The 20542-nt window shown below is 49.8% G+C and overlaps 1 protein-coding gene across 1 annotated transcript; it reads right to left on the bottom strand.

The window, feature by feature from the left end:
- On the bottom strand, positions 1–11144 carry EIF2S2 (eukaryotic translation initiation factor 2 subunit beta). Its single transcript, XM_050982190.1, has 9 exons — positions 11009–11144; positions 6647–6830; positions 5620–5723; positions 4515–4650; positions 4137–4237; positions 3604–3752; positions 2707–2763; positions 2204–2289; positions 1–475 (listed from the first exon to the last, which is right to left on the bottom strand). Exons 1-9 carry the CDS (start codon positions 11021–11023, stop codon positions 300–302), a joined length of 1008 nt encoding a protein of 335 aa, XP_050838147.1. The 5' UTR covers positions 11024–11144; the 3' UTR covers positions 1–299.
- Between the last annotated feature and the right edge of the window lie 9398 nt (positions 11145–20542).

Genomic DNA, 20542 nt, shown 5'->3' with positions numbered 1-20542 from the left:
TCACTGTTATAGTATCTTTAATTTATCTCGTCTTTTACAGAAGTCTGAACGGATTAAAAAGCACCTCCTTTACCACCACGCTCCTTACAGTTGGTAAAATATATTCAATGAGCAAATGTATGTGAACAGCTTGAGGATCTGCATCTTGCAAGGATTTCACAGACCAATCAATCAAAAGCCAAATTTCTTGTGGTTTTTACAACCTCGCTTTAATACAATGGTAAATCCACTCCGATGGCAAACCTGTCCAGTCCCATCTCCCCAGAACACTTTGCCAACTGCAGTGTTGGTTAGCAAAGCTAGTTAGCTTTGGCACGGAGCTGTGCTCTCTTGCCTGTGACAGCCTGGAAGCCGGTTTTGATGCTGGCCACGGAGCAGCGGGAGTGGCAGGTCTCGCACTGCAGGAAGTATAACCGCGTGTCCTTCTGCAGGATGGTGTCGGGGGAGCGGCACGTGTGGCAGGTGACATATTCCTCTGCAGGGACAAAGGGCATGGCACTGCTCACCACAGTCCTTGAGCTAGGAACCCTAACTGCCACAGAGACATTTTCGGAAAAATCCTTTTGCCAGGATCTTTTCTCCTGAGAAGCCTCAGAAATGAAATGTAAACAATATTTATCTGCAACAGGTGCATCTTGGATTGGTCTCATGTGGTTGTTTTTAATTAATGGCCAATCATAGCCCAGCTGTCTCAGACTTTCTGGTCAGTCACAAGATTTTATTATCATTCCATTTCATATCTATTCCTTGCTAGCTTTCTGATTAAATACTTTCTTCTATTCTTTAGTATAGATTTAATATAATATATATCATAAAATAATAAATCAGCCTTCTGAAACACAGAGTCAAGATTCTCATCTCTTCCCTTGTCCTGGGACCCTTGTGAACACCACCACACCCAAACTGCAGCCACTTGAGTTGTCCCAAGGTGGGCAAAGCTCTGGCAGCAGAGCAAGCTGTGACCTGCCAGCTGTGCTCCAAATGCAGAGAGCACAATGAGGGGCAGAGCCAGGCAGGTCCAGCCTAAGCCTGGCTGCTCCCATGGACATTGAGGGAATGCAACCCCTGCAGCCTCCAGCTCTGGGCCTGCTGCCACTGCTGCAAAAACCAGGCAAGGTTTTGGGAAGGACAGGCTTGTCCTGATCCCCCTGTGACCTGGCTCCTCTGCTACTCTGGCAACAAGGCACTGACCTTCACCACAGCAGGAACAACTCAGAAAGAAATCCCAGCAATTCTTTTAGGAGCTGGAGAGGCTTTGCAGTTTGCTCTCCATCCAGACTGAATCTGAACTGCTACATTCTTGTGCAGCTACTGATTTCTGTTCAACACCTGTGTTCAAATCCTTCTCACAGCCTGGCCTCTCACCTTCTTGGATACTATTCCTGAGACCTGGGTCCCTGCTGCTGCTGCTGCACAGCTGCCTGCAAACACTGCTCAAACACAGCCACCAGCTCACAGGGGCTGATTGGGAACACAAAACATCACCCCTGGTTAACCAAGAGCAGGTTCTGTGTGGCACAATAGGCACTGACACTGTTTTAATGTTAATAACCAGTACAGATTTGCCACTGGTGTTCCCTGAGTTCCTCTGCTGAGGCATCAGCAGCTCTGGTACTGACATAGCACTAAAGCAGGAGCTTTGTGACACATGATCTGAGTCCTCTGACCAGCTGTGGCACAAAAAGTTTTTGGGGATTCATTAAGAAACATTCTTTAACCTCATGCTTACGTGATCTAAAAGGTTCACAGGAGAAAATTCCACTGAGATGTGGACTCAAGTCTTCTCTGTTTGTTAGCAAGGGACACCAGCACTCATGGGAAATTCATACAGTGCTTTTATAGAATCTTTCTGATCAATTTTGGAACAAAAATGGCATTTGAACAGAACTTATCTTAACACTGCATCTGTCGATTCATGGGTACAACAGACTGCAAAATCAACAATTACTGTTGTTTTCCACAGTCCTCATCAAAGCCAACATATGAGCCTCAGATGAAAATAAGCAGTTCTCAAATGCTGTTTTCCCTGGCATGCTTCAGTGCAGGGCAGAGTAGAGCACCTGTATTTGCATTATTCTATGTTAAAGGAAAGTTGTGGCTCCTGAGCCTCCTCCATGGTGGGCACACAGCTGGGCCATACATGGGCCCATGGGCATCAAAGGGGCCTGAGAGAAATCTGCAGGGGAAAGGGAGTTCTACTTACTGATATATCTTCTCAAGACATTTTCTATCTGTTTTTGCTGGAATCTTCCTTTGATTACCAGTTGGTTGTTACCATCTATTGAACCACTAATTAAAAAGAGAAAATTAATTATTTGATTTGCAGGTGTGAAGCATTAAAACAAATCAGGAACACAAAGCAAGACAAGGATATATTCTTCAAAAAGAGCACAGCCAGAATTGTGTTGTACGGACAAAAAAATTCAAAATCCTGAGGTACTTAAGAGCTACTTCCTAGAGAAATTTTTGCCCAGGCACAACCCTCACCAGTCTGTCTCAGGGGAGTGAACAAGACCATTCCCTTGGACTTGGGAGTTTCCCTCTGTACCTCCTCACTAAAATTTTCTCTCCTCAATCACCCAGCACAGCACTGCAGTGCAGGGAACAAAACCCTCGTGTTCCAGCACATCTATACAGATCTAACCCCAAAAATGTTATATTTGACCAATATCAACCCTAAGCACACACCCAGCCCAGCAGCCTTACCTTGTACCCAATTCTGCCAACAAAAATGCCAGGAGATGTTTTGGCTGACGATGTAATCTAAAAATAAAAGTAAGGAAATGTTTAACCTTCCCCCTTCAGAGAAATTTGGTTTTCATACAGGACTGGCAGGGTAAATCCAACTTAAGTCAGAAGGTTTCAAAGGGAGCAGTGACAGGGGTCTGCACCAAAGAGCACACACAACAATTAATTACTGAGGACACAAGGAACCTGAACAATCCACACAAAAAAACCTCCCACTGTCCCCAACTCAAAATTACAGCAACTAGTGAAAAGAAGTTTTCCATTAAAGATTTTTCATTCTTACTGTCCCATCCCCTGAAAAAACATTAGGAGCTACCATTAAAAACTGCCCTTATTGCACAACCCAGATCCTCAGTAGGGTTTCACCAGGCCTGGTTTCTGGCACACTTTTGATACCCATCAGATCTGCATTCACAAAGGTGCTCACAAAGAACAGAGCTGCTACAAGATATAATTAAGACAGATATCACTGCAAAAAACAGTGGGAAAACACTACTGGAGTCCATATCATTTACCAAGAGAACAGTATTTGTAGTCAGCTCAAATTAGGAAGAACTTTCCCCACCCTTCTCCTTGAGGCTTGCACATAAATGTCACTGGTGACCCAACTTGCTAGAACCCAATGAACCCCCCAAGTTTCAGTCCATGTACCATTCTTGTAATTTAAGTATAAAATTAGAAATTATCTCAATAAACCATGTTCAGAAATCTCTTCTCACAGAGAAATGTAATGAGCTCTCTGACTGAAATAGCTTCCACTCCTGGTTTGCCACAGTCACTTGCCAGAAAACTCTACAGGAGCACAGAGCAGTACATCCATCTGCTATTCCTGAGAAATCCAAAGGGGAAACTTACAATTTGCAGATATCTGTGAAGTTGACAAAAGACGTTTTCTTGGTCCCTACTCTCACAACCTGCGGGGGCTTCATGACAAATTTCCGCTTCTCTCCAGCCACCATGTCCGGGTTCTTCTCCCGCATGATGTTAAAAACTCTGTTGAGCAACTGCAGAACAAGAGAGTCACAGCCACGTAAGCACTGGCCAGTCCTCAAAGCAGCTCACCTCCAACAGCGCTCACAGTGAATATCAGACTATCTTTGCCTAAGAGCACTTGCCCAGCTGTTCAGAATGCATTTCAAGTGTTCTGATAAATGTAAAATCCCAGCACTGCTTCCCCAAGGGTTTGCTCTGCCCATGGCAGACGTGTTTGAACCAATATTGCCCCTAGGAAAGTTACTGTGATAGAAAACATGCCTTATTAGCTTCTGCTCATGAGCTGCTGACTACAAGTCCTTCAGTCTGAAGTTAGAAATAGGAAATATGAGCATAAGGCTCTAGTGATGCAGATGAACACGGAAAACATGTTTTAAAAGTCTCTGGAACATTACCTCATCATATGTGTAGTCCCTTTCTGAGCCTGCCCACGCAGGTCCTGACTGAAGGCTAAAAGAAATTCCATCATCTTTTTTGCTATCTTCATCCTCAAATGCTGTAAAGAAAGATTTTGGGGATTCATTAAGAAACATTCTTTAACCTCATGCTTACATGATTTCTAAAAGGTTCACAAGAGAAAATTCCACTAAGATGTGGACTCAAGTCTTCTCTGTTTGTCAACAAGGGGCACCAGCACTCATTGGGAATTTATACAGTGCTTTTATAGAACACTTCTGATAAATTTTGGAACAAAAATGGCACTTGGACAGAACTTATTCATACACAAGGTGGACTACCTTTCAGCATCTCACTGAGCTAGGTTATACTTGTACCTTCATCCTTCTCCATTATCTCATCTTCATCTGGAAACTTCACATTCTTCTTTTTCTTCTTTTTATTGCCCAGCATGATATCAAGGTCATCTTCAGGTTCTACTGTCTCTGGCACATCTCCTTCAATTTTCAATTCCTGCAAAGAAGTAAGGCTGTAGTTTATCCATGTTAACCACAGGCCTCCATAGCACCAGAAATGACACCAGTGTAGAAGTGAATACTGGTGACACCCACCACAGCCCTGAAACCCAACAGGTAAGAACGGAATTCCAGCATGTTGAAGAGAGCTCTATACCCTGCACTACTGCCAGAAGCAGGGCCAGATTTGCACCTTCTGGCTTAACTTCTGGCTGGCCAGGAACAAGGTCAGACTGCACTTAAAGGCAGCAGCCATCTGAGGACAGGAGGGAACAGAACACCCCTCATGGCAGCAGTAAGGGAGAGCAAAGCTGTGTTACTCTAATTTGTTATCACAATTCTGCACACTGAAAGAACACAGAGCAAGTATTTTGTCCCCTGAGGCAGATCAGAGGAACATTTTCTTCCCCAAAAGGCAGAATCTGAAAAGGAGGTTTATGCATAACATAACATTTCTCTGTCCTCTTGCTCTCTGGGCTTGCCAGTTACACTGACATGTGATACAAAAACACTACTTGGAATAAAACTTGAGAAGAGTAAAAATATCTTGTGCACCTTCTGGAACACAGCACAGTAGCCAATCCTTTCTAAAGAAAACACCAGAGTGAAAACAGATTTCTTGGCAGATTTGTGCACTTTATTTGAAGTGCTGGCCTTTAGAGGACTGCTCTGTGTGTGGCTTCTGACATCCAGTTAACCCCAAAAGACAATTAACCTTGAGGTTAATCAGCCCTTCCTACAGACTGGTGAATTACTCCCTCTTTGTGCAGAGCAGGCAGGTTTTCCCACTTCTGGACAAAAAGCCCAGGCAGGAGCAATATGTTCATTAAAAAAAAAAAAAGACACGTAAAGTTTAGTTATGAACTGCAGCGAGACACAAGGACAGACTTGAGACAACTCCTGCACTGCCGATCTCAAGAAAATGGAAGCAAGAGTTTTCAGCCATAATCAAATTATGTAAACAAACCTTTACACCTTCTTCTGCTTCATCTATATCAAATATCTTTTTTGTTTTTTTCTTCTTTTTCTTTTGATTGAAGAAGTTTAAATCATCCAAGTCATCTGTTGTATCTAAAAAACAAAACCAAAGGATTGCCTAAAGAAGTGTAACTGTAAAAACAGTTCAGACATTAAGGTTTCTAATTGACATCCAAATCTTCAAAACATCACAACAAGACATGAGCAACAATCTGTAACCACTGTGGATATCCTTCAGGTTTGAAGAAATCATTCCCCTCTGCCCCCAAATACTGTTTTAGTTCCTGTACCTTCTAACTCTGTCTTTTGATTCTTTAAATGTTTCATCTTTCTTTCTGCTGTACAAGATAAATTAGTTACTTTTGTCATTAGAGATGCTTGGACAAAAAAAAAAAAAAAAAAAGAAAGAAGTGCAGGAGGAAGATACAGTTTCTTTGGTCTGCAGCAGGAGCCAATTTAGCAACAAACTGGATTTAAGTTAATGGCCCTCTGAATTAGGTAATCCTGAAATTACATTGACCTCAATTTAAAAAGCAAGGGTTTATACACAATCACACACTTACTTCCTGAAAGATTCCAAAGAACACTGTGGTGATCACATTCAGAATTGTCCAAAATCTAGGAATTCCTTTAACCGTGTTTCTGTTATTCTGTTATTCACTTGTGCTTAATTGTTCAAATGAAAAAGAGCCATAATTGTGGAACTATTGCAACAATTGCACATGGAATTTTAAACTTCACACTATTTTAGAGAGTCTCTTTTCAGTGCCTTACACAAAGGACTGTCTGAGTTAGAAAACTGGAAATTACAAAAGCCCCTAGGAGCTTGGTGATGTCTGTGAACGTGATTTCAAGCAAGAGGGCAAGCTGCCCTCCAGACAGGCAGCAGAGATCACTCACAAATCTCTGAACACGCCAATGCTCTGCATTATACTCTGGGACGCCAAACTCTTGAAACTGGGCTTGTAGTCTCCAAACAGCACCTTTGAGAGTTTATCTACACAGATTCACTTTACCTTTCTTCCTGCTGTCTTCTTCATCTGCTTCAACATCTTTGTCTTCTGTTGGCTCTGGTTCAACTTCCTTTGTTTCTGACTGCTGAGTCTCTTCTGCCTGTGTGTCTCCTCCTCCTTCCTCATCCAGCATGAACGGCTTCTTCTTTTTCTTCTTCTTCTTGCTCATAGTAGGATCGAAAATCATCTGTAAAAGTCAAAGAGCTCCTTAGCAGCTCAACAATCATTCCTTATTTATTATTTGTAACTTTTCCCAAACTGCTCTTCAGCTTCAATCTCAACAAGGGAAAACTAACAGAGTTCACAGCATCTGCTTCTTTTCCTACAGTCCTCATTTCCTGTCACCTATTTATTAGTGCAGCTGAAAATATCTTAAAGCTGTGGCATTCTGACAGACTAGCTACTATCTCTATTTTATGACCATTATGGACTCCAGTTTTGCAGTAATACAGCACTACTCCACACTAAGGACAATTTAACCCCACCAAAGCACATGGTCTGATCACATATCACTTCCACTTGTGAGACACACTGATTCCCAGATTTATTCAAGGCAAGATTTGCCAGCACTCTCTTGACAAGAACACTCTGGATGAGGAGGAAACCTAGAAAGGGCTGGTGATAGAGCAAGACCTGCATCAGCTCTGAGCACAGTGAAATGGCAAAGGTCTCATTCTTCTCCCTCCCCAGACTGAGAAACTGCACCTCAGACACTAAGTGATTAAAAGCTGTTAATGAGCTCTTTAGCCAGCAAAGCAGCTTAATTCACCTTGTCTGGCTGTAAAGAAGGCACCAACCCCAGACTCACTTTTAACCTATTCATCATCTGCAGACATGAGGGATTTATTCCAACACATTAAAGCTTTTTGTTTCACTTCAGACACAAGCTGACATCCCAGCTGCTGGTCACTTTGTTATACACATCTGTCTGGACTATCACACCATAGTCTACATTATATACAACCATTTTAGACACTTTCTCCAATGTTCCTTATCCAGTAATGGAAGAAAGTTCTCACAGAGCTGTACTTCACCATCATGAACAGCCTCACTCAGGAAAGAACCAGCAGTTCACCAAGGAGCAGTTCTCTAACTTGTTACCCAGCTACCCCCTGAAGTCTGGTGGTTTCCCTCTCCCCACAACACAACCTTTCTTTGCACTTCTCATTCTCCTACACAGGCTGTTCTGGTGATATTCTTCCCATTTTCTGAAACATACATGTTTTATACAGGCTCTACTAAAGCCATCAAACTGCTCTGGGTGTCTGAAGCACAACATCCCCAAAGCCTGCACATACACAGGGGCCCCTGAGGCTTTCAAGCTGCTAAAGTGGGTCTTTAGTTGCACGCACTGTGCTGGAATGATCTTCAAAAGAAAGCTAGAGGGCTTTTCTCTGCTGCTTCCATAGATAGTGGTGTGAATCATGCTGCTGCAATGCACAGAAATCACAGCATGTCCAACTGGTTCCACGTCTGCTTCCTCCTGGACTCCCCAGCCTGCTGGGACAGCAGGAGAACTGCCTGACTGGGCCCAGTGCACAGCCCTGGCAGCCAGCACAAGGGGTTGACTCACTTCCATGGAGATGCTCTGCAAGACTCTGAAGAGGCTTTTATTCTCTCATGTGAAACAAACCTAAGATCATGCCTCAATCAGATGTAACAGCTTCTAAGAAGGAACCAGCCCAGCCACCCCAAATCACTCCTTTTGTGAGGGAAAAGACATCTGAACCACCATAAGGCATCTCTTGTGTCTACAGAGACTGAGTGTCTGCAGCCTGACCACACTGAGCTGGACACACCAAGACAACTCTTGGATGCAGGAGACTGGTTTTCAGCATCAAACCCACGTGGCCTTGAGCAGGGCCACCCCAGCCAGGCAGGGCAAGCCAGGCTTCTGCACATCCAGCCCCTACTCAGAACATGGCACACTCCACAACCTGAGGAGGAGGAGGAGGCCGAAGCCTGAAATGTTTTGCTCACCAAGGGCTTCAAGGAACACTCAGCAGGAGCCTTAGGTCACATTTGCTTTAACAAGTCATGACATAAATCAATCAGCCTGATAACCCAGCTGCTCATGTTCTGGCTTTCCAAGGCAGGTGTTTCCAAACTTTCTTTATTCCTTTTCTCTGCTCAGCACATCGGCTTAGTCTGAACTTTATGACACCATTTAGTGCTGCCAAACTACAAAGTTGCAGGTTTTCTACTGAAGGAACCACAGCCCCCAGCACAAACACAACAAATCTGGATGCTTTTCCTGAGTGAAAAAATTCAAAATTCCTGTCTTGTTCCTGCTCTCAGAGCCAAATTCCCACATGGGGTTTTCTCCTCTGCAGACCACAAGGTTCCTTCTCACATCCATCTCCATATACCTGCTCCTTACTTCAAGCACCTACACAGTCCAAATCCCAACTTATAGAAAATTAGCAAGTGTAAAAAACAGAGGGGGGAACAGAATCAAAGTTTCATAGACCAAATGCAACTCAAGACTGAAGCCAATGAACCTCTGAACTGCTGAGACAGTGGCAAGCAGCAGGGATTCCAACAGAAGTCACAAATCCCGTTTCCTTAGTCTGAATAAACACAGGCATGTCGAAGAGGCAGACATCAGCCCTGCCCTGATCAAGTCAGTTCAGGTGTCCTTACACTACACTGCCTTTTGTCCAGGGTGAGGGACAAAATCACTAACACCAAGCAGCACTTAAACTTATCAAAACACAGCACTCTCTAATATTACTGCCTGAAGCTTCACAAAACTGCAGGGTTCAAAGAACTTCTAGATCTTCAGTGGGATTATGTACTTTGTAGGATTTTGAACAGACATTTACAGACCACTTCTCCCAACAACTTGGCCTAGGCTGCCCCTGCTGTGCCCCAAGGATGCTCCCAGCAATGAGTTTCATTCATACACAGCTCTGAAAACTTCAGGCTACAGCTCAACACTATGAACTTCTTACCATCTATCCCAGTTTCCACTGTTAATTTGTCTTCATATGGCTTCACTCTCCTTGACTTCACAGGCTTTAAAAAGTTTCACCAACTTAATACCAGTATCAAAGTATTTGGCTCCCAGCAACCAGAGACCCCGAAGTTCTGGAAAGCACCTGCACTCACTGCACACCAGCCTGAAGAACAACGCTAGCTCCACTGTGTTATATACCATCATCCTTATTCCCTGTCACATAAAGCAGCCCAGAGGTGCAACTTCACTATGGATCCCAGGAATCACCTCAATGTCAAATTAATCCACTCTGCAAGAAGACCAGTTTTACTGATAGAAACTAAATTCAAAGCAGGACACTCCATGAACTGCTCCATGGCCCTGTGATCACCTGAGTAAGACAGCACCTGATGCAAGCATTCCTGAGTGCAGAGAACAGCCCAGGCATGAGAACTGCAGCTTCCATGACACATCTAGGCAAAAAACAGCAACGTATTCATTCTAGATGTTAAAGGAGCTGAGTAAGTCAGTCACAGCTACCACTAAAATAAGTCGTAATTACAACAGTTCTCTTTTATGACGCAGGACAAGCCTCTCTGCAAGGCTTGAGTGATCGCTTTGCTCTGAAGGAAACAAGCCACACGGGTATTTCAAACAACACCAGAGAGAAGATACAAAGCCAGAAGCAGCCATCTCCTGGATCCGGCCGGAGCAGCTTCCCACGGGCTACGCCAGGCTGATGAGCACCTCACACACGGAACACTTTCCTTTTCCCCATGAGAGCAATGGAAATGAGGCCAGTAAAGCTGCCAACACAGGGCATTTACAACAACTGAAAAATTTCTCAGACACGGGTGTATAAACTTCGCCGGTACTGTGCCTAGACAAACACAGCCAGATCCGGAAAACGTTTAGTTATTATTTGTTCAGATGTCGCTACTCAGCTCTCAAGGTTAAAACCCGAGCTATTAAAGCTCCAGAAAGCGAGCGGTAACTGCCTAAAGGCTGCGTTTCGCTAAAGCGCGCAAAACACGATGGAGAAGCGGTGGCGGTGCCATCTGCTTCCCTCTCCGGCTACTCCGCGCCAGGGGCGGCCGCCGGCAACACACCGGGAGCTCCAGACGAGCTCCAGGCCTTGCCGGCACTCGCGGCCCCAGCACACACCCGCCGGCCCGCCGGGGCTCCAGGCAAGGAGGGCCCCGCGTCCGGCCCGGCCTGCGCCCCCCGCGCTGCCTCAGCCCCGGCCCCGCGGGACCCCCGCCCGCCCGCCCCGGCCCCGGCCCCGGCCCCGGCCCCACGCAGGGCGGAGGCCGCGCTCGCCGCAGGCCTCAGGCCCAGCGCCCACATGGCGGCGGCCCCGGCGCGGCGCAGCGCAGCCCCCAGGCGAGGCCCTCCCGCGGGCGGCGGCGGTGGCCGGCAGGTCTCACCTCGTCGCCGGACATGTCTGCGGCGGGGGCCGCGGGCCGGAGGGGCCGGGGTCGCTCGGTGCCGCGGGGTCAGTCCGTGCTCGGCTCTTGCATCAGCGCCGCGCGCCCGCCCCGCCCCGCGCCTGCGCGCGCCCGCCGCGCCGCCTTGCGCGACTTGCGGCGTACCCGCGCTGCGCACGCGCCGGCCGGCGGCGGGAGCGCTGAGAGCGGCCCTGAGGGGAGGCGAACCGAATGGAACGGAACGGAACGGAACGGAAAGGAAAAGAAAAGAAAGGAATTCAACTCAACTCCTGCCGTGCTCGTATAGTCCCGGGTCCCAGCACGGAGCGGGCTGGAGGGGACCACGGGGCATCAGCTGGTCTAAACCCCCAGCTCCGGCAGGGCCATCCCAGAGCACATCGCTCGGGATTGCGTCCAGATGGTTCTGGAATGTCTCCAGTGAGGGAAACTCCACACCCTCCCTGGGCAGCCTGTTCACGGTCACTGCACAGGAAAGCATTTCTTCCTCCTGTCCAGGTGGAACTTCCTGGGCATCAGTCCCTGCCCGTGGCTCTGGTGCCATTGTTGGGCCCCAGGGAGCAGAGCCTGGGCCCTGCTCTGCCCCTCCCTGCGCACAGGCACACCCAGGGCTGAGGGCCCCTCTCTGCTGGGGCTCCTCTCCAGGCTGAGCAGCCCCAGCTCCCTCAGCCTTTCCTGGGCACCGAGATGCTCCAGGCCCTTGCTCAGCTCTGCAGCCTCTGCTGGCCCCGCTGCAGGAGCTCCTGTCCCTGCTGTGCTGAGGAGCCAGAGCTGGACACAGCACTGCAGATGTGCCTCCCAGGGCTGAGCAGAGGGGCTGGATCCCCTCCCTGACCTGCTGGCAATGCTGTTCCCAGAGCTTCCCAGGATCCCAGTGGCCCCCTTGGCCACAAGGACCTACTGCTGGCTCGTGGAGAGTTTCTTGTCCACCGGGACCCCCAGGTCCTTCTCCACAAAGCTGCTTCCCAGCAGGTTGGCCCCAGCCTGTGCAGATGCCTGGGGCTGCTCCTGTCCAGGTGCAGGACCTTGCTGGATTTCAGAATGTTCCTCTCTGCCCATCCCCAGCCTGCTGAGATCCCTCTGAGGGGATGCACAGGGACCCTCATGGGGAGACATCGCCTGCCTCATCCAAGTCATTGATGGGGAAGTTCAACAATAACGGGCCAGGAGTGAGCCCTGGGGGACACCACTAATGACAGGCCTCCAGCTGTGCCACTGTTCTCTCTTGGTGTTGGGATGTTCCCATTCCGTGCAAGTCTCCTTTGCTTGCTGAGCTTTTCCTGACCTGGCTCTGAACAGAAATTTCTACCATATCCTAAAAGTGAGCCCTTGATGTCTCTAATGGGACATGCTGTTTTAAATACCCCGTTGTCAGAACATGAAGGGCTTTTTTGTATGTAAGAACGTGCTTTTTAATAATATTCTTCTGCTTTTTAATAATGTGAAAACACCTTTGGAGATCATGGCTCCTAGGACACAATCAGTTCCTCACTCTTGGATACAGAATCACAGGATCAATTAGGCTGGAAAAGACCTCTGAGATCATCGAGCCCAAGCTATGAGCCAACACCACCACAGTTTTAACTAGATCATGGCACTGAGTGCCACATCCAGTCTTTCCTTATGCACTTCCAGGTGACTCCACCACCTCCTTGAGCAGCCCATTCCTATGCCTAATCACCCTTTCTGTGAAGAAATTCCTCCTAAATAGTTTAAAACAGTTTAAACTATTTAAATAAATAAATAGCTTAAAGCCCCCTGGCAGGTGTCATGTACCACCTGGAAAAGAGAGCTGACCTTGGTGAGCTTGTGTGGGTACAGGTTGGTTGGTCAGCCTGTGTGCTCCCCAAAATTGGAGACTTGTGGGTGTAGGAAAGGACTCTCAGAGTATCTGGTCCAAGCTCCTTGCTCATACAGGGGCAGCAGGAACAGGTTCCTCAGGACCTTCTGCCGGGTTTTGAGTATCTCTGAGGATGGGGCCACCACAACTTCTTTGAGCAGCTGCTGCGGCTGCTGTGTCGAAAGCACTTCCCTCCCGTCTGAGCGGGGGGGGAAGGCGGCCGGGGCTAGCTCGGAGCACAGCAGCAGCTAGCAGCTAAGGGGGCACTACCCAGATCCGTCAGGGACGTCCGGGCTGCGCCTTCCTCGGCAGGACAGCAGCAACAGTATCGAAAAGAAGCGGCAAGGCGGAGAAGCCGAGAGAAAAGAGGGTCTTGACACGCCCGGTGTAGCCCAGTGGTTTTAATGTATCATTTCTCCACTGCGTCCAGGCGGGAAAAGACGCCACTGCGTCGGAGCGGGAAAAGACACCGCTGTGACCAGGCGGGTAAAGACGAGACAAAAGGGGGAGAAGCAGTATATAAAGGGGTGTACAATAACCAATCGGGGGAAACTGAGGAGGGGAATTCAACATGACTGACAGGGGTGGCAACAAGTGATACACGAACGAAGGAGGGACTCAGGGCACCTGCCCAATCACCCCCTGTGGAAGGGAGAAGTTTCTGGAAGGATGGGGGGGTTTCAGGAGATGAACGGGGCTCTGGAGGAGGGGAAAGGGGCAGTTGCCAGGGGAACGGGGGTGGAGACAAGGGCTTGGCAGCGAGCCCAGACAGGGAGGATACCATTCGAGGGAAAGGGGGAACCAGGACTGAACCATCGAACTGGGTATAGGGTTGTAACCAGGGGAATCATCACAAAACAATACAAAACAGGGAAGATAACTCAATTGGGAACTGGACACACACCACAACATCTCACTCTTTTTGTTTTAGAAAAAACAAAATTAAAATTGAGTCTTTAAAAGCTGATTTCGGAGCTCGTCGATGCTTGTTCGCCGGCATCGTTGGTAGGTCTGGAGACTGCAAACCATTGAGGAATGGGTGAGATTGAAAGAGGTTGCATCTCCTCATAATAGAAAGTCTCTTGGTTAGAGCTCGTAGCAGGAAGGAGGGAGACGTGGTTCACTTGTGGTGCGGCGGTGGACAGAAGACGGAGGAGCAGTTCATAAATCGTTGAGAAACTCAAAATGACACACAAAAGGTTAGAAATGATAAGAATAACCGAGCAATAAAACTTAAACTGGCGAATCGGGTTCTAACTGAAACAAACGAAGAAAATAAGTTAAAACCGAGGGCTCTGGGGTGGATGGTTCAGCCTGGGGGACACAGGACACGACATGGACTTTGCGTTTTCTCCTCAGGGCGGACTGGGTCACCTGAGGGGTGACGCTTGGTTTGCGTGCCTTCCCTGGGAGAAAGGGTTTTACCCACTTTGAGGGGACCCATTTGAGCCCGGCGGGGGTGGACACGCGTGCGTAACCACGACCCCATGTTACCAGGTCAAATGGCCCCTCAACCTTCCAGGTTTCAGGGTCGGAGATGGTGAGGGTGTCTGTGAGGTGCAACTTGAAAGGGAAGGCACACAAAGCAGATGTTATCATTGGCAAAGTCTCATTTGGTGAAGTTGTCGTGTCCGGTGATGATAACTTATTGGGTGGGTTGGAATGGGTAAGGGTGTGGGAATGGGGTCCCCTCCCTGGATTTTTGGGGCTGATGTTAAAACTTCCCGCCTCATTTTTATCCTTGCGCAGGAGGGAACTGCGCTCGGAATTCAGTTTTTTTGTTGGTTGTCTTTGGATGCTGCCTGCTCCTTGCGGAACTGGAAAAACTGTTTCCGCAAGGGGCAGTCAGGCATCCAGTGTTCTGGGTCGCCACACAGGTGGCAGTGTCCTTGGCTGGGCCTCTTGCTTTTGGGTGACGTCGGCTGCTGCTGGGCGGCCATCACATCGCTGTCGAAATTTGTTGTTTTTGCGAATGACACGCGATGGCTTGGAGGTGGAGTTTTTGGATCCTCCTTGGCGAGGGATGGTGCCTTTTTCTGGCAAGCTTCGATAATTGATTGGATGGTTGGAGGAAGATCAACCAGAAGGCTGAGGATGACTGCTTTGCAGACAGCGTTAGCATTGGCATTAGCCAATTCTGTTAGGATCCTGAGTCGAGCGCTCTCCGCTCGGACTTGATGGTTGATTGCCCTGCGGAGATGCTCAGCAAAAACAATGAAAGGTTCCCCTGGCCCCTGATGAATTTTGGTGAAAGTGGGCTCCTGGGTAGTAGGGTGGAGTGCTAAGAATGCCTGTTCGGCCATCTTTGCACTCTCCCGAAGCGCTTGACGGGGGATATCTCTAGCTTGAAAAGCTCCGTCGGCCCAATTCCCAAGACTGACCAATAGGTCGGTGTAAACCGTTTCACCACCGAGGGTTGTGGCAGTTTGGGGATCCTCCCACAATTGTGGAAGAATGTCCCTGATTCCCTTTTTCCACGCCTCCTCCCACACTAAGAATTTGGTGGGGTTGAGGAGGCATGAAAAAAGCGTCCGCAAGTCGGCGGGTACAACATCAGATTCTAATAAAGAGGCTCGAAGGAGTCCCCGGAAGTATTGACTCTCCCGGGAAAACTCTCTTTGGGCCTTGCACAACTCCCTAATGGTGGAATGGGGGAATGGGGTCCATTGCACTCGGGAGGGCCCTACGCTTTCTTGGTGGTAAGAAACAGGAGCGGCAGTTATTAAAGATGTCACAGTAAAATCCGAATCATCTTGATTTCCACTCCTGGAAGTCGGGGTGTGGGAACTGGGAGGCGGGGCGTGGGAACCCGGAAGCCAGGGGGAGGGGCCAGGTGTGGGAACCAGGGCGGAGCTAGGAGGTGGAGCTGATGGAGTTGGCTCCGCCTGAGGGGCGTGTTCAAAAGGCAGGGCTTGGGAAGGAGGAGGGGAAAGGGGCGTGTAGGAAGGCGGGGGATTGGGAGAAGAATTAACATAATTAGGGGCGGGGTTATAGGAATGGGAAGGGGCGGAGAAAGGGTTGGCGGGAGAAAGGAATGGATTATGGGGAGAAGAAAAACTGATGGCGGGAAAAGCCATGCGGTTGCCGCCATTTTGGGCTCCATGGGAGCCATTTTGTGAAGAGGTCTGGGGGCTGCTGCCCTCTGAAACTGCAAATCTAACTTTGGGATGTACAACTGGGGACTCAGGGGAAAAGGAATCGGGGGATTGGAGAGAGCTCTCTGAAGTCTGGCCAGGACTTTGGAGGCGGGGGGTCAGGGAACCCTGAGGAGAGCCCAGCGGGTGGTAGGAAGCCGGCGCGGTGCTCTCGCGGGCTGCTCTCCTAAGGGTTCTGCTATTCTCAGGGAGAGAAGGGGTGGAACGAGGGTTTGGAACACGGGGGTAGGGAGAACATGAATGGGGGGGTGGTTGTTCCTTCAGTTTCTGTTTTTCTCTAAGAGCTGTAATGATTTGGAAGGTCCAATAAACTAAATTTTTGATTTTTGATCTCCCTGTAGATTCCAATTGTGCTAATTTGTCTCCAACTGAATTCCAGAATTTTATTTCATTAACTAAATCTGGGGAGATCTCTGGAAATTGAATGAACAACCATATGATTAAATCTTTTAACTCCCGCTTAACAATTTTAACATTTCTCTCTACAAGGGTACCCACAACTTGGTAATAAACTCTTTTCTGGGGGACAGAGAGTTTGCAACCCATCTCTGCCCCGCAAAAACGAACCTTCGGAGTGAAACAAAAAAAAACGCTAACAAAAAACCCCAACCGCTAGCCCCAACCTCACCGAGCCCAGGGCGAAACCTCGACTCGACCGGATGAAACCGGGAGATAAGGCGGGGGGCAACTCTCGAAGTTGGGAAGCTGGAGTTACTCACCCCTTACTAGCGGGAAAGCGGGGAAAAACTCCGAAGTCCGAGGCTTCGATCCCGGATCGGCTCCTGGGTGCGGGGAGGTGTCGATCCGATCCCTGTCCGGAGCCCTACCCCTAAAACGGGGTCTGCTCCCGGGGCAGGGTAGCTTAGCGACCACGGAGCAAACGGCAGACGACGAAGAGGAGGCGAAACTCCTCTCGAGGCTGCTGACTCCTGCCGCGGGGCGAGGGGGGGTCTTCTCTCGCCCCACGTTGGGCGCCAAACTGCCGCGGCTGCTGTGTCGAAAGCACTTCCCTCCCGTCTGAGCGGGGGGGAAGGCGGCCGGGGCTAGCTCGGAGCACAGCAGCAGCTAGCACCTAAGGGGGCACTACCCAGATCCGTCAGGGACGTCCGGGCTGCGCCTTCCTCGGCAGGACAACAGCAGCAACAGTATCGAAAAGAAGCGGCAAGGCGGAAAAGCCGAGAGAAAAGAGGGTCTTGACACGCCCGGTGTAGCCCAGTGGTTTTAATGTATCATTCCTCCACCGCGTCCAGGCGGGAAAAGACGCCACTGCGTCGGAGCGGGAAAAGACACCGCTGCGACCAGGCGGGAAAAGACGCCACTGCGTCGGGGCGGGAAAAGACACCACTGCGTCGGGGCGGGAAAAGACGCCACTGCGTTGGGGCGGGAAAAGACACCGCTGCGTCCAGGCGGGAAAAGACAAGACAAAAGGGGGAGAAGCAGTATATAAAGGGGTGTACAAGAACCAATGGGGGGAAACTGAGGAGGGGAATTCAACATGACTGACAGGGGTGGCAACAAGTGATACACGAACGAAGGAGGGGCTCAGGGCACCTGCCCAATCACCCCCTGTGGAAGGGAGAAGTTTCTGGAAGGATGGGGGGGTTTCAGGAGATGAACGGGGCTCTGGAGGAGGGGAAAGGGGCAGTTGCCAGGGGAACGGGGGTGGAGACAAGGGCTTGGCAGCGAGCCCAGACAGGGAGGATACCATTTGAGGGAAAGGGGGAACCAGGACTGAACCATCGAACTGGGTATAGGGTTGTAACCAGGGGAATCATCACAAAACAATACAAAACAGGGAAGATAACTCAATTGGGAACTGGACACACACCACAACAAGCAGCCTTTTCCATCTTCATAATAAAATGTCATTTTCCTAGGTTTAAGCAGAATTTCCTGTATTTCAGCCTGTGTCTTCTGCCCTTTCTGTCACCCAGAAGAGTCTGGCTCGGTCTTCTATTCACCTCTGTGATACGATCCCCCGGGGCCTTGTCTTTATAGGTTGAATGACCAGGCTCTCTCAGCTTCTCCTCAGATCTCAGATCCTCCAAACCCATCATCATAAAATCACAGAATGTTTTGGGTAGGTAGGGACCTTATAAATCGTCTAGTTTGAGCCCTCTGCCATGGGCAGGAACACCTTCCTCATTCCATTTCCCTAATACTACATAAGAAAAGAGTGTGGCACCAATGAAAACAGCTATTTACCACGAGGTGTTAAAACTCTGCCTCCCAACCAACTCTGACATTTAAAGGTCATCTGTTTCATGCAAGATATAGTGTCAGAGCAGGCAGAGCCATCAGCCCAAACATTGTTACAGGGTTTGGTTTACATTTTAATATTTCCAGACCATTTGGATTCTTGAAGGCCCATAACTTCCCATTAGGGGATGTAAACTTATGCACACTCTATCATTTAACTTTGTCATCACCTTCAAGAAATATTTTGTCTATCCTTGGTCTTCCTTTCCTCTGCTTTTCTTCCTTGCCTCAGTGGGCAGTGGGGGCCCCAGCACGCTCTGTTAGCAAAGCCATCACTTTGGAGACAAAGCAGGCATCAGGACAGGACCAGTTTTACCTTTTCCCAAGATGTCTACAATACTTTTCTGTTAAACCCCTGAAATCCAGCTTCAAAAGATTACTATTCCTTCTTGCTTCTGTACCACCTCATTTCCCTCGGTATTTTTCCCATATTTGTGTCTTTGTCGCTTGCTCTTTTGTCACAGGGATGCTGCAGATTTTCAGGTACTGCAGGCAGCTCTTCTTTAATCAGAGAGTCACAGAATGTCGTGGGCTGGGAGGGACCCCCAGGATCACCCAGGGCAGCCCCAGCCCTGCCCAGAACCCCAACAGCCCCACCCTGGGCATCCCTGACAGCGCTGTCCCAACACTCCTGGGGCTCTGGCAGCCTCGGGGCCGTGCCCATTCCCTGGGCAGCGTGGACAGTGCCAGCACCCTCTGGGGAAGAACCTTTCCTGATCTCCAGCCTGACCCTCCCTGGCACAGCTCCAGCCATTCCCTGGCTCCTGTCCAGGTGTCCTGCCAGGTGTCCCTGACAGTGAATGGAACGAGATGGGCTTTAAGGTTCCTTCCCACTAAAACCGTTCTGGAATTCTGCGATCCCTGTGGGTCGTGAGTGGGAAGAGCCATGGGCACAGCAGTCATCGCAGAGGGCCGCGGCTCGGAGCGCTCCCGACCCCGGGAGACCGCATGGGCCGTGAGGGGATGCCGAGGGAAGGCCGCGCCCGCCGCCGCCGCCAGAGGGCGCCCGCGCTCAACAGCCCTGGCTGGTGGTGGCGGGAGCGGGGCCGGTCGTGCCCGGGCGGGACACCGGGATATCGGGATTCGGGATTCCCTGCGCCATTCCCGGGGAATGCCCGCGGCAGTGCTCTGCCCTGCCCTGCCCGAGCATGGACACCGGGATTCCCTCGGCCATTCCCGGGCACTGCCCGCGGCAGCGCCCCACCCTGCCCTGCCCGAGCACGGACGCCGGCATTCGGGATTCCCTCGGTCATTCCCGGGCATTGCCCGCGGCAGTGCTCTGCCCTGCCCTCCCCGTGCATGGACACCCGGATTTCCTCGGCCATTCCCGGGCATTGTCCGTGGCAGTGCTCTGCCCTGCTTTGCCCGTGCATGGACACCCGGATTTCCTCGGCCATTCCCGGGCACTGCCCGCGGCAGCGCCCCACCCTGCCCTGCCCGAGAACGGACCCCGGCATTCGGGATTCCCTCGGCCATTCCCGGGCATTGTCCGTGGCAGTGCTCTGCCCTGCCCTGCCCGAGCATGGACACCCGGATTCCCTCGGTCATTCCCGGGGAATACCCGGGGCGGCGGCGCGGAGCCCGCAAACAGCCTGGATGCGGCAGCCTGGCCCCAGCAACCCAGGGGTTTTCCCCTTTCTCCTGCACCTCTTTTGGAAAGGGGCGAGTGGGGCACAGTGGCTCGTGGTACTGCTCAGAGCACTATTTTTTCCAGAATATTGGAAGATAGGTCAGCTCTCAGTTTAAATTGGCCAGAAACAGTGAATCCAGAGGTTTATGGTTGATACTGCTTGTGCATTCCTTGTGAAGGAAAGTTTAAACACACCACTCGCTATTTCAGAAGAGGGAAAGGCAGGACTTTGTTCTTCTCCTGACTGTCTCCAGCCCTTTGCTATAATTTGAACATGGTGTTTGCAGACATTTTCAACAGTTACTGAACAAATTAGGTTCTCAAAATTCACCAAAAACTGTAGGTGTAGAAAGCTCAACTTCCCCTCTGTCACAGCTCAGTCTGCTAAACTTTCTGCCTGGACAGCCATAGAGAGTGCCCTTTGAAGTGAATGTTTTGTCCAGTGTGTGAGAAATGCTCATGTTGGGACTGTAGCCTTTGTCACGTAACTTTTATAGTCGGATTTCTGCCAGCCTGCTTTGGTAGCCATGGTGCAGAGTCTGTCCAGGAGCTCCCTGGAGCCCTGATGCACAGGTTGTTGCTGTTTATTGCTCTGCTTGATAAAACTCAAAGAGAAACCCATTTGGGAATAA

The sequence above is a fragment of the Serinus canaria genome, chromosome 20, assembly GCF_022539315.1.
Source record: "Serinus canaria isolate serCan28SL12 chromosome 20, serCan2020, whole genome shotgun sequence".
Classification (NCBI taxonomy): Eukaryota; Metazoa; Chordata; class Aves; order Passeriformes; family Fringillidae; genus Serinus; species Serinus canaria.
This window is presented reverse-complemented; position numbering and strand designations above follow the sequence as displayed.